At 43.7% G+C, this 13505-nt stretch overlaps 1 protein-coding gene across 2 annotated transcripts in view; it reads left to right on the forward strand.

The window, feature by feature from the left end:
* The first annotated feature begins 3168 nt into the window (after positions 1 to 3168).
* Positions 3169 to 13505, forward strand: part of cdc16 (cell division cycle 16 homolog) — a 42617-nt gene continuing 32280 nt past the window's right edge. Inside the window, exons 1-7 of one of the 2 annotated variants that reach the window (XM_084309622.1) lie at positions 3169 to 3360; positions 3604 to 3658; positions 4405 to 4502; positions 5408 to 5446; positions 5635 to 5775; positions 10009 to 10168; positions 12214 to 12308. In XM_084309622.1, the coding sequence (XP_084165748.1) occupies positions 3313 to 3360; positions 3604 to 3658; positions 4405 to 4502; positions 5408 to 5446; positions 5635 to 5775; positions 10009 to 10168; positions 12214 to 12308 (636 nt within the window). In that variant the 5' untranslated portion in view covers positions 3169 to 3312. Of the gene's footprint in view, positions 3361 to 3603; positions 3659 to 4404; positions 4503 to 4896; positions 5004 to 5407; positions 5447 to 5634; positions 5776 to 10008; positions 10169 to 12213; positions 12309 to 13505 lie in introns of those variants that run through there. The other variant, XM_084309623.1, reaches the window with a different exon arrangement.

Here is a 13505-nt window from a genome sequence, read left to right on the forward strand (position 1 = left end):
TCAGCATCCGACCACACGTCTAATAGTTTAATATTCAGCTTCCGCTTAGCCACTATGGCTACCCCCCGGGATCTAGTGCTAAAAGAGGAGGAGCCTATATTATGATAAAATTTGTTTGCAAGTTTAGCACTGTCAGCCTTTAAAAGATGCGTTTCACTCAGCAAAGCCACATCGACCTGTCTTTTCATCCATGTAAGTACACTTGTGCACTTATGTTGAATATTAAGCCCCCCTGAATTCCAGATCAAGATGTTTAAGTTAGCCATAGTCCAACCAGGTTGCAGTATGATTGAACGTTATTCCCCTGAAGTAGAGCACCATAATATATACACAACACCACGCTAAGGACCTGTTGGGCGAGAGCAGACATACAATAGAGCGAGCAAAAAGAAATAAAAAACAAAAAAACCTGTGTGTCCCCCTCAAATATCTTGTCCGATGTCGATCAAACATTACCTGGCACTGTGACCGTGTCACAGCAACCAGGACCACATTATGTAACTTTACCATTCTAACCAGAATTGTATATTGTAACAAATTAGGAATAGGCGGACTCCCCCGTCTCTCAACAGAGACTATCAATCTATGTCTATATAGAATTCAGTGCATAGAACATTATTCATACGAAAAAGGCACATGAAACATAGTTCGTCCGAACTGAACTTGATTAAAGTGACGTACTCTTAACACATGTCGAAATAACACCATTTGGAAACAAACCCTGATCATTACTGTGCTGTCCACGTTGAGGCTGCGCAGCGTCGGCGACAGACTTGTATTCTGTTATGACAAGAAGGAGAGTTAAATGCACAACATTGTCCACAGCGGTAGGGTAGCCTCGACCTGCCACCCGCATACAGTTCGTTGCAAAGGGGAACAACCCCCTCGAATGGACGGATCATAAGCATATTCAGTCTGTTTGAGTGAAGATTGTGATCTTCATCCCGCCCGGTTAGAGCCGAATAAAGATAATAAACACACGTAACAATCCTCGCGCCGTTTACTGGATAGTTAAAGTGTTGGATGATAAAAAGGGCAAGAGAGAAATAATAATGAAAAAACTGATAAGAGTATAGGGCGTCTGAATTACATTCAATTAGTCCGTAATCATGTTCGTGATTGAAACAGTACCGTATAGAGAAGTCAGGTATTACCGTCTTGAGGATTGAGGAAGCAGCGGTCGAATGTGATTACCATAATGCTGGGCCGGCTAGCTAGCCGGTGTGCTAAAAGCACACGTGCAGTGAGGACGGTAGCTTGGTTAGCTTGTATGCTAGCCGCCCACATGTGGAACCAGCTCCGCCCCTATAGGGACGCTAGCCTGGATAGCTAGCATGTTAGCAGGCCACGTGTGAAGCCCGCCTCAGGTACCCGCTCCAGCCCCTCATTGCCCGTCGCTCGGCGCATGCTCCACCGCGGCCTGTCCGCTCCCCCTCGTCGGAGCGACCGTGCTGCTTCTTCGAATGTAGTCCTCCGCCTTGGATGGTGACAACAGCCGGTTGCACGATACCTCTCCCCGTCCCGTCTTTACCTTTAGCGTTGCTGGGAATAGCAGAAACACCTCCACAGCTCGCTCTCGTGCCAGATCCATAGCGCCTGCGAATGATCTTCGCTGTTTAGCTGTGTAATCGCTAAAGTCAGCGGCGAATCTCAATGTACAGCCATTCACAACCGAAGGTTTATGTCTGGCCTCTCTCAGTATATGCTGTCTCGTCTGGAATCTCAGGCAGCAGAAAATGAATGTGTGAGGGTTTGCACGTCCGCCCTTCAACTGGGTAGCGGGTCTAAAGATCCTATGCGCTCTTTCGATCTCAGGTCGAGCTAGCTTTGGGAACCATTTTGGGACCATTTCCTCAAGGTACCTTATCGGGTCGTCATCCTCTGTGTTTCATCAGGCAGTCCATATATTCTCACATTGCATCTCCTACCACGGTCCTCCAGGTCTGCCGCCTTCATCTCACAATCACGTAGCCTGTCCTCCAAGTTTAATATTCCCGCGACGTCGGTCTCAGCCGCCTGCACGACGCGGACATATCTTCCTCTGCCACGGTTAATCGAGTGTCTATTGCAGCCACCTCCTCCTGCAATGCATCCACCCTGCCCGCTAGCTTAGCCAAGATAGCGTCCGTTTCCTCTCGGAATATCGACCTGATGAGATCCCTATCCACGTCGTTCAGGGTTCCCAACTTGCTCTGCGTATGTTTAGACATAATTCTAACTTCTGGAAAATCAAATGGTATAAAAAATAAAACGTATTCAGGGATAATGTGGCCTGGTTGTCGAGCACCGAAAAATCAGCCAGCCATGCGCTGTGGAACGGAACCGGAAGTCCTATTATCCTCATACTGTATTAAAACATAACGTCATGTCCACATCCTTTTCCGTTTTTGTAGAGTGTTATAAAAGGAATCTGAATCCCTACCCTCCTTCAAAACCGCTCTCAAAGAGCACCTACGGGGTGGTTGCAATTAGAAACTGGCCCTGGTAAATGTCAAACCCCCCCCCCCCCCCCCCCAATGTACAGTTTCTTCCCCTTCGGATGTATATATTATTTTATGATCTCTTTCTTACACAGTATAGGCCTACCGTATATTTGTATGTCTTGTATGTCATAAATGTCTTGATGAATTGAAAATGATGTCATGTATGTTGTGTACGTATGTCATAAATGTCACTATGAATTGAAAATGGGGGACCCTGATGTAAACAAGACAAACGTCTTTCTCTGGTCTGCATCCCCTTAACAATTGTGTGTATTGAGCCGTACTGTATTGTACCCATTCTGCAATCTGTTAAATAAAGTTTTCATTCATTCATTCATTCATTCATTCATTCATTCATTCATCATTCATTCATTCATGGACTATGGAGGACCCTTATGTAAACAAGACGAAAGTATTTTTCTGGTATTCATCCTCTTAGCAGTTGTAACTTGTTAGTATTGAGCAGCTGTACTGTATTTTTACACATTCTACAATCTGTTAATAAAGTTTTCAATCAATCAATCAATCAATCAAGTATGGTGGTGCTTAGCATAGATATATTCTATAGATATCTATGGTGCTTAGTCAAATCGCAAAGTAGGAGGAACCATAGGGGAGGAACCATCCGCCCAGTGCCAGTTGCCTCGACATCATTTCGCGACACACCCGTTGCAGAAAGAAGAAGCCGCGGGTTTGATTCTGCGCAGCTAACGTGAGCAGCTAACTAGCCCCAATGTGCACCGACTGTGTTTAGGTATACTTTAGTTGTACCGCAATGTAAGAATGATACACTTTTGCTGATCAAAGCGACAATTATTAGAGAATCACAATGAATCTCGACAGACTTCGAAAGCGAGTACGGCACTACATTGATCAAGTAAGACTAATGTTTTGTTTTCATTCTGAGTTTCTGGGTAATGTTAGCTCGGTAGAGTTGCTAGCTAACGTTAGCTATAGCTAGCAGGCAAACCTTGCATTAACGTGAGTCTTGCCGGGCAGACAGGCTGCCTGTCTTGTTTGAGCAGCCACCACTAGTTCTATACGAATTAAACAATTCAATATTATATGACATTGAGTGACTCCTATTATTGTTAACTTGCTGTCTGTGTTGTGTTTACAGCAACAGTATCAAAGTGCTCTGTTCTGGGCCGACAAGATAGCATCCCTTTCCCACGGTGAGTGATGATATTACTGTCCGTTATGTGAATTAATGAATGAAAACTTTATTTAACAGATTGCAGAATGCCTTAATGGGTACAATACAGTACGGCTCAATACACACACAATTGTTAAGGGGATGCATGGGGGACCCTGATGTAAACAAGACGAAAGTCTTTCTCTGGTCTGCATCCACTTAACAATTGTATGTTGTATTGAGCTGTACTGTACTGTAGCCATTCTGCAATCTATTAATAAAGTTTCCAATCAATCAATCAAGAGAAAGACGTTTGTCTTGCTTACATCAGGGTCCCCCATTTTCAATTCATAGTGACATTTATGACATACGTACACAACATATGACAGCATGACATTTATGACAGGGACATACATGACATATACAGGTATATAGTACTGTTACATTTGTGACATATACGATATGCAAATATACAGTACTGTTACCCATAGATCCTGACAAAGTATATACATACGATGGGGAGGAGACTGTACATTAGGAGGGGGTGGGAGAGAAATATACATACAGTGGGGAGAGAATATATACATGATGGGGAATAGACTGTACACACAATTGTTAAGGGGATGCAGACCAGAGAGACTTTCATCTTGTTTACATCAGGGTCCCCCATTTTCAATTCATCATAACATATGACATACATAAAACTACATTATTAGAGGGGGTTGGGTTAGTGGTGGCGGTTCCACAGAATCATGAAATCATGCTGCTTCTGTGTTCTGAATGCAGAGGAGGCCCAGGACGTCTACTGGCTCGCACAGTGCCTTTACCTTACATCCCAGTATCACCGAGCCTCACATGCTCTCCGCTCACGGAAACTAGACAAGGTAAGTGACCCAGACTGAGAAGACACAACGGCGTGCAATGAATGGTGGTCTGATTTGTATTGGGGATAATAATAATAATGGATTGGATTTATATAGCGCTCTTCTCTGACTGACTGTTGCTCTGACTCAGAGCGCTTCACAGAGTCCATTATTCGTTCATACACAGTCATACCGGTGGTGGTAAGCTACAATTGCAGCCAGAGCTGCCCTGAGGCAGACTCACGGAAGCGTGGCGAATAATCAACGCCTACGGCCCCTCCGACCACCACCAACATTCATTCACATGCATACACATTAATACGAGGCAAGTAGGTTAAGTGTCTTGCCCAAGGACACAACGGCAATGGGATGGACATGGGCTTGAGCGGGATTCGAACCACCAACCCTTCGATCATTGGACACCCCGCTCTACCCCTGAGCCACGCCGCCCCACAATGGGATGCACCGATACTGATACTATACTGGTATTATGACTACCTACTGCTATGGTTGAAGAGCCGGGTAAATTAGCATGTTTTTCTGACTGTATGTAATTGAAAAAAAGCTGTGACAATGTCTTAACATGCCAGAAATAAAAACAAATTGACTTGATTTTTTACACATTAACTCTCTAATACTGCATTTATTATATCAATATTTTAGTCCAATGGCACCAAAATGATGGTCCAAGTCTGAACTGTTCATTAAAAGTAACAATCAAAGTATTGGATCAGTACTCATTATCTGCCGATACCCAAAGCTCAGGTATAGAGGTATCGGCACTGCAAATGTTGGATCAGTGCATCTCTAATTTGTATAAACAAATTGAAGAAACTTATATTGAACCCTTGTGTTTTACTCAATTAGTAATTTTTTCCCCTCTTGTCTGCAATATATGAAGTAACACTCTCTCCCCTCCCACACAGTTGTATGGTGCTTGTCAATATCTCGCTGCTAGGTGCCACGTGAGTATTTGCCTCCTTGCAACAACAAAACACAAACAGTTGAATGCATATTTATGATATTAGCCATATATATATATTGCCAAGTAGGGCTATTTGTTAATTTTTGACTATGTTGGAATTGGGCTTTTCACATACCGGTACCTTTCATGTTGGAGACATGGTCATCTTTGGGTTGTCTTTCCCCCTAGTATGCTGCCAAAGAGTTCCAGCAGGCCTTGGACATCCTGGACATGGAGGTACCATCCAGCAAAAAACTGCTAGACAAGAGTGGGAAAGAGGACAATGGAATACAAGAGTCAGCCAAGGACTGGGACATGTCCCCTACTTCTGTAAGCGTTCAGCTACCACTGAATCACTGGAGTAGATCAGCTATCACTGAATCACTAGAGTAGACCAGCTATCACTGAATCACTAGAATAGACCAGCTACCACTGAATCACTAGAATAGACCAGCTACCACTGAATCACTAGAATAGACCAGCTACCACTGAATCACTAGAGTAGATCAGCTACCACTGAATCACTAGAGTAGACCAGCTATCACTGAATCACTAGAGTAGACCAGCTATCACTGAATCACTAGAATAGACCAGCTATCACTGAATCACTAGAATAGACCAGCTACCACTGAATCACTGGAGTAGATCAGCTACCACTGAATCACTAGAGTAGACCAGCTATCACTGAATCACTAGAATAGACCAGCTATCGCTGAATCACTAGAATAGACCAGCTATCACTGAATCACTAGAATAGACCAGCTATCACTGAATCACTAGAGTAGACCAGCTACCACTGAATCACTAGAGTAGACCAGCTATCACTGAATCACTAGAGTATATCAGTTACCACTGAATCACTAGAGTAGACCAGCTATCACTGAATCACTAGAGTAGACCAGCTATCACTGAATCACTAGAATAGACCAGCTACCACTGAATCACTAGAGTAGATCAGCTACCACTGAATCACTAGAGTAGACCAGCTATCACTGAATCACTAGAATAGACCAGCTATCACTGAATCACTAGAATAGACCAGCTATCACTGAATCACTAGAATAGACTAGCATGGCCCCTGCTTCTGTAAGCTTTCAGCTACCACTGAATCACTGGAGTAGATCAGCTACTACTGAATCACTAGAGTACCATATCAGCTACCACTAAATCACTAGAGTAGATCATATGCATACTATTCATGCTTAATTTTCATTTCTTATTCTCATTCTGACGAGTGATGATGCCAGTGGCCTAATTATTACAGGCACTGTCTGATGTAGCCCGTGTTGTGGTGTCTGTAGCCTGTGCTATGGAGTCTGATTTAGCTTGTGCTATGGTGTCTGATCTGGTGTAGCCTGTGCTGTGGTGTCTGATGTAGCCTGTATGGAGTCTGATGTAGCCCATGCTATGGAGTCTGAAGTAGCCCGTGCTGTGGCGTCTGTAGCAGCCTGTGCTATGGAGTCTGATGTAGCCCGTGCTGTGGCGTCTAGCAGCCTGTGCTATGGAGTCTGATGTAGCCTGTGCTATGGAGTCTGATGTAGCTTGTGCTATGGAGTCTGATGTAGCTTGTGCTATGGAGTCTGATGTAGCCTGTGCTATGGTGTGATTGATATTGCTTTATTGATTGAAAACTTTATTAACAGTTTGCAGAATGGGTACAATACAGTACGGCTCAATACACACAATTGTTAAGGGGATGCAGACCAGAGAAAGACTTTAATCTGGTTTACATCAGGGTCCCCCATTTTCAATTCATCATGACATTTATGACATACACGACATACAGATTATACAGATATATATATCGTGACATTTATGACATACACGACGACATACAGATATACAGTACTGTTACATCCAGACATTTCATGTCTTGTGCTATGGTGCAATTGTGGTGAATCGCCTTTCTGTAATGCCATAATCTCTGGCACTACTAATACCCTAACTTTCATACTTTATACTTATACATACTTGCTGCATTATCCTTTAGATTCTGTCTGTTTGTGCCGTTTGTAGCCATATGCACAGATGAATGCTCTGTAAGGGTGTGTAACTGTTCAATCCAGCTGATTCTTTTGCCAGGGGTTCAGTGCAGCATGGACTCTCACATTTTGACCACAGTTTGATTAAAGGGATAGTTTGGATTTATTTGTACTTTTAACCCTTTCACTGTCTACCACACTACAGAAGGTTAACCTTTCACTACCGCACTACAGACAGACGGTTACGTAACCGTCTGTAGTGTGGTAGTGAAAGGGTAGTGTACTGTGGTTGTGAAAGGGTTAAGTGGTGTGAAATACTTGCCAGTAGTGTAATACCGGTAGATGCATAACCATGAGCTTATATACAGCGTCCTGTGGTCGGGAGGTCCCAGCCGGGTTCTGGGCTGACCAAGAGCCTTCAGACAAGCAGCAAACGTTATCTTGAAACAATAACGTTTTAAACCACACCACAATTAACATGTCGATAAAGGTTTCAAACTTGGCGCGGCTGGGTAGTGTAGAGGTCTAACCACTCGCCTACCACCGCAGAGATCACGGCAGTTGTACCTCTGGCTTTATTGGTAGTGTTGGCGGTTGGAAGCCGGTGGGGTATGAGTCCTGGTCGCCTGAATACTTTTACCAACGGATTTCCAGTTCCGCGTTCGCGTTCTGTGCTCTGATTGGCCACTGATGTTTCTGGTCGCGCCAATCGTGTGACGGCAAGTTCTGCCACCGGTTAAGCTTAGGCACTCTTTCGAAGTTGGTTAAGGTTAGAGTTTGTCTTAGAGCAGGGCGATAGAACACCAGCCCTGATTCCAAACTCTAACCTTAACCAACTTCGAAAGAGTCGCCTAAGCTTAACCAGTGATAAACTAGGCGTTAGGTAGTTTGCTGCTGTTCGAGGCGGAAATGGGCGAGTCACGCGATTGGGCGCACATGTCACATGACCAGAAACGTCAGTGGCCAATCAGATCGCACCAGGAACGTCAGTGGCCAATCAGATCGCAGAACGCGAACGCGGAACTGGAAATCCGTTGGTAAAAGAATAGACGCGTCCTGGTCGGTGAAGTAGGGACTCCTACTGCCTGTTCAGCAGCGAGGGCATCTGGGGGAGATGACGTGAATCTCCATGCACATTACACTCTCCCAGTGAAACTCCTAGCTGTCGGGTGAAAAGAAGCGGCTAGCTTCTATATTCATGCATATATCGGAGGAGGCATGGGGTAGCCCCCCCCCCCCCCCCCTCCAGACCAACAGCAGGGCAGCACAATGACCAGGGAGGGAATTGGCATACAGACTAAATTAAGGATATATGGGAGCAAAGCACAAAGGCAACATAGTGTAGTTTGTAAAAAGAAAAAAAGTAGTTTTTTACAATGCATTCCGTCTACTCTCAATACTCTTCCTACACTTGGCTCTCAACCAGGAAGCCATATGTTTCTGTTGTATTCTAATTAAATACAGCTCGCAAACACATATTTCCAGTTTTATCATAATAATCATTTCTGTGATTTATATAGCACCTTTTCATGAGACCCAAGGCGCTTAACAGTGGGGGGGGGGCAACTAAGGGACAGCATAGTCCATGAGCATTACACTCAAGTCTAGGTAAAATTACAATGCCAATGTTAATTGCAACATTATTATTATTTCTTTTTACACCAATTGGCAATGTGGAGTTCTATGAATTTTGAATATGAGGATATGACTATTTGGGACCATGATGGAATGAAGTGTTCACACTTTTCATGTCATCCTTTGGATTCTTTTGTCTTGCAATTTTTCATAAATCAAATCAAATTCCTGGTTTTGGCTACGTCTTGTTGGTGTGTTTGTTGTCAGTGTTGATCCTTTTTAATGTGATGGGATTTGGTTCATTCTGATATAAAATAAAATGTCATAGGTGGACATTGTCATTCAGTCAGCATTAAGTGAATGTATGCAGTTAAATCCTTACAGTAAGTTATTCATAATACTGTTTTGTATTGTGAATAATACCCACATATATTTGATTACCCGTACTTTTCGCACTATAAGCCGCACCTGACTATAAGCCGCAGCAGCTAAATTGAATGATGTGTACATATATAAGCCGCACTGGACTATAAGCCGCAGGTGTTTTAATGTTTAATTACCATATGTAATTAGCATTGGGACACAATACTGTCGGACAAATAACAAGAATTAACTCATTTACAAGTTGTATTAAGTTTAGCAAATAAGGGAACAGATAAATAACATTTCAATGCAGTCAAAAAAGCAATATTTAGATTTTTACATTTTCGGGTTTGGTCACGTCGAGTCACATATAAGCCGCACCGTTATATAAGCCGCAGGGTCGAAAAATGGGGGGAAAAGCCGCGGCTTATAGTCCGAAAAGTACGGTTTCACAGATTGATGCAGTTGGGATGGAACTCCCATCAAATCACAGATTGAACTGTGCATCAAATCACAGATTGATGCAGTTGGGAGTTCCATTTTTATGTTTCACAATGCAATTTTTCTTTTTGGATTGTATTGTATTTCCGGGTTGTGTTTTTGGTATTTACCGGGTGATGTTCTCTCTTTCTCTCTCTTTTAGATCAACAGCTCTATCTGCCTCCTGCGGGGGAAGATCTATGATGCCATGGACAACCGGCCACTTGCCACTTCCAGCTACAAAGAGGCCTTGAAACTGGACGTGTATTGCTTTGAAGCCTTCGACCTTTTAACATCCCACCATATGCTGACTGCACAGGAAGGTGAGGGGGCGGGCGGGGCCTTAGCGGTGCTGGCTATGGATCCTTTAATGTTTCTGAACGTGAAACGCACTAGACTGTGCCTCTGTTTAATTAATTAACATAACTCGATTGTGCACTCATTTCTACAAAAAAAAAATGGTGTGGGGAGAAATAGTTGCCAGGTTCCTGAATGTGGTTATTCAGTTTTCCAGCATGCATCCTCAACAACTTGCTAACTGTTTATATGCTAGCCTTTTCTTTTTAATACACATAACTAGGGATGCTCGATATTGGCTTTTTTACCTATACCGATATTGTCCAACTCTTAATTTTTTCCGATACCGATATCAACCGATACCTATATATGCAGGGTTTCCCCCCCCCCCCCCAAAAAATGAAATAATTTCAGGTAATTAACATTACATATCTCTTGTTGTGTAATTAACACAACATTATGCATACTTTTGACAATAAATAAAATCAGAATTTGTTCTTACTTGCTTGCATGGGTAAATAAATGTTATAGAAATGTAAAAAAATAATAATTAATTTCTTTTGAAAACCGATACTGATATTTTCCGATTTCACATTTTAATGCCGATATCGGCCGATAATATCGGTAGGCCGATAATATCGGACATCCCTACACATAACCATAACAAAGCAACCATGGCCCCTGAGGGGGGAGGCTGCTGCAACAGAGAGAGACTTCCTCAAACTGTGGCAGTTTTAAAAAAATATCATGATTTGAATTGTCAATTTGATTGAACAATTCCCAAGTATCGGAAAGCCTGGAATATCTGTGCACTGTCTGTTGCCATTTGCCAGTCTGGAAAACCCGACACCCATATGTTTGCCTAAGTCTGTACTAAAGTGAGATGTTGTTTTGAGGTGTTCCCTCCCTGCATACAGTGTGAGGGGAATGTCTGGGCCAGCACTGCCCTCTCGGTGGTACTGACCCACAGTCCTGCATACAGTGTGAGGGGAATGTCTGGGCCAGCACTGCCCTCTCGGTGGTACTGACCCACAGTCCTGCATACAGTGTGAGGGGAATGTCTGGGCCAGCACTGCCCTCTCGGTGGTACTGACCCACAGTCCTGCATACAGTGTGAGGGGAATGTCTGGGCCAGCACTGCCCTCTCGGTGGTACTGACCCACAGTCCTGCATACAGTGTGAGGGGAATGTCTGGGCCAGCACTGCCCTCTCTCGGTGGTACTGACCCACAGTCCTGCATACAGTGTGAGGGGAATGTCTGGGCCAGCACTGCCCTCTCGGTGGTACTGACCCACAGTCCTGCATACAGTGTGAGGGGAATGTCTGGGCCAGCACTGCCCTCTCGGTGGTACTGACCCACAGTCCTGCATACAGTGTGAGGGGAATGTCTGGGCCAGCACTGCCCTCTCGGTGGTACTGACCCACAGTCCTGCATACAGTGTGAGGGGAATGTCTGGGCCAGCACTGCCCTCTCGGTGGTACTGACCCACAGTCTGGGCCTCCTCACAGTCAGATTGGGTTATTTTGAGCAGGGCTGGGTTACCTGGGTATCATGCTATGTACGCTCAACGGTCTTCAATACCGATACCTGGGATTTGACACGGATACCAAAACAATACCTTTTTCAAACTTTGCCTAGTTATGCACATCGCTGTGTGGAGGCTCTTGTTACTTTTTGGATTGTAGTTGGAACAGAATCAATGTTATATGTCAGAGTAAACATGCTTATCGGCTCACTGACACTGATGGGATTAACTACATGGGTATCGGAATCTAATTTTGATACCACAGCATTTCTTGACCGTAGTATTGAAGCAATCAATCGGTACCATAAAAGTATAGAATTTCGATTACCCAGCCCTAATTTTGAGTTAATATATTTTCAAATACATTTTAATCATCTCTTAACTGGGCATTTGAGGCCACAGGGACTTTTCACTGCAAGACTTGGCTAATGTAGGTCTCATTCGGGCGCACCCTAATACCATGGTGTTTAGTTAATTGTTATGTGACTGTATAGGTGTGACTGGTGACCTTGTTTTGAAAGTTGTGTTTGTTCACATCTTCATAGAAAAGGACTTCCTGGACTGTCTTCCTCTGAGCCAACAATGTACCAAGGAGGAAGAGGAGCTGCTTCACTTCCTCTTTGAGAACAAGTTAAAGAAGGTACAGAGACACTGCATACATACCTGACACCTCACCAACCCATAAACATGATCTCCTCAATTTAATAAATTTACAAACATTACCATATGTTTTTCTTAACTCATTCCCTGCCAACAACGATTGTATACATGTTTGTCCGCCAATCGTTGAACGCCAACCATATGTATATATACGTTTGATCGTTATTTCCGCTATTTCCAATCGTTATCCATCCAGGGAGCCTGTGTAACCATAGGGAATGAGTCTGAGATCGCAAAAGTGCAATACCGCCGCCTGGTGGTATGCAGTCGATGTTGCACTCCCTTTGAGACTCTGTGTATGTGGCTGTGCGTCGATGAAATTCCTCCGGGCTGGACCGAGGGCTTTACCCGATCGCATTGAATAGTTTTCGGGACCCCCGATTCATTATGCTGTGGTGGGTTATGTCGTGGCCCAAATGGACATACGATCTACCAGATGGCAATCAAATAAATAATTGGAATATTCTTTTTGGAATCTCACCGGCCACAGGTAAGAGCAATTTAACATCAATTTCAGCTTGATTGTGCCTTGTTTTCATAGCCATCGCCCTGATCAGCGCATGCTGTTGTACTAACGAATGCCGTTATTGACAATCAATTAATCAGAAACGACCCCCCCCCCCCTTTCATGCATTCATGATGGAACATAATATACCGATCATATGCATTTGAATTTTTTATTGTAGCGTGTATAGGGATGAAATGCCAATGGATTAAGTATAATATGCATCGCGGCCTATTACTAGCCTCCCAGGAATGACCATAAACCACTCTAAAACCATACTTATATTCACCACGGTATAAAACGGGAATGTATGGATGGAAAAATTATTCCTTTTTCACATCTTGAACGATAGATACTCGATGTCAAATGGGCCATAGTATTGCATCCATAGCTATAATATATATATATAGTTATAGCCCTGCAAACAAGGTGAGCGACTCCATTGGTTTAATGCGTGGCAGCACATAGTCATATCCCATTCCCAGCGTGGCAGTCAATGAGTTAACTGAGCTGACACAGCCAGTAGCCATGGCAACCGCAAGTGCCTTCCTCCAGTGTTGCTTAACAGAGAAGCGTCGTGTCCACCGAATTTCTCACCAGCTGCACGGCTAACTGAATCCAATGGCAGCGTCACAAGGGATGACCGTTAGAGAATATCTAGACAGCGCCTCT

Source organism: Notolepis coatsorum, assembly GCF_963971535.1.
Source record: "Notolepis coatsorum genome assembly, chromosome: 3".
NCBI lineage: Eukaryota > Metazoa > Chordata > Actinopteri > Aulopiformes > Paralepididae > Notolepis > Notolepis coatsorum.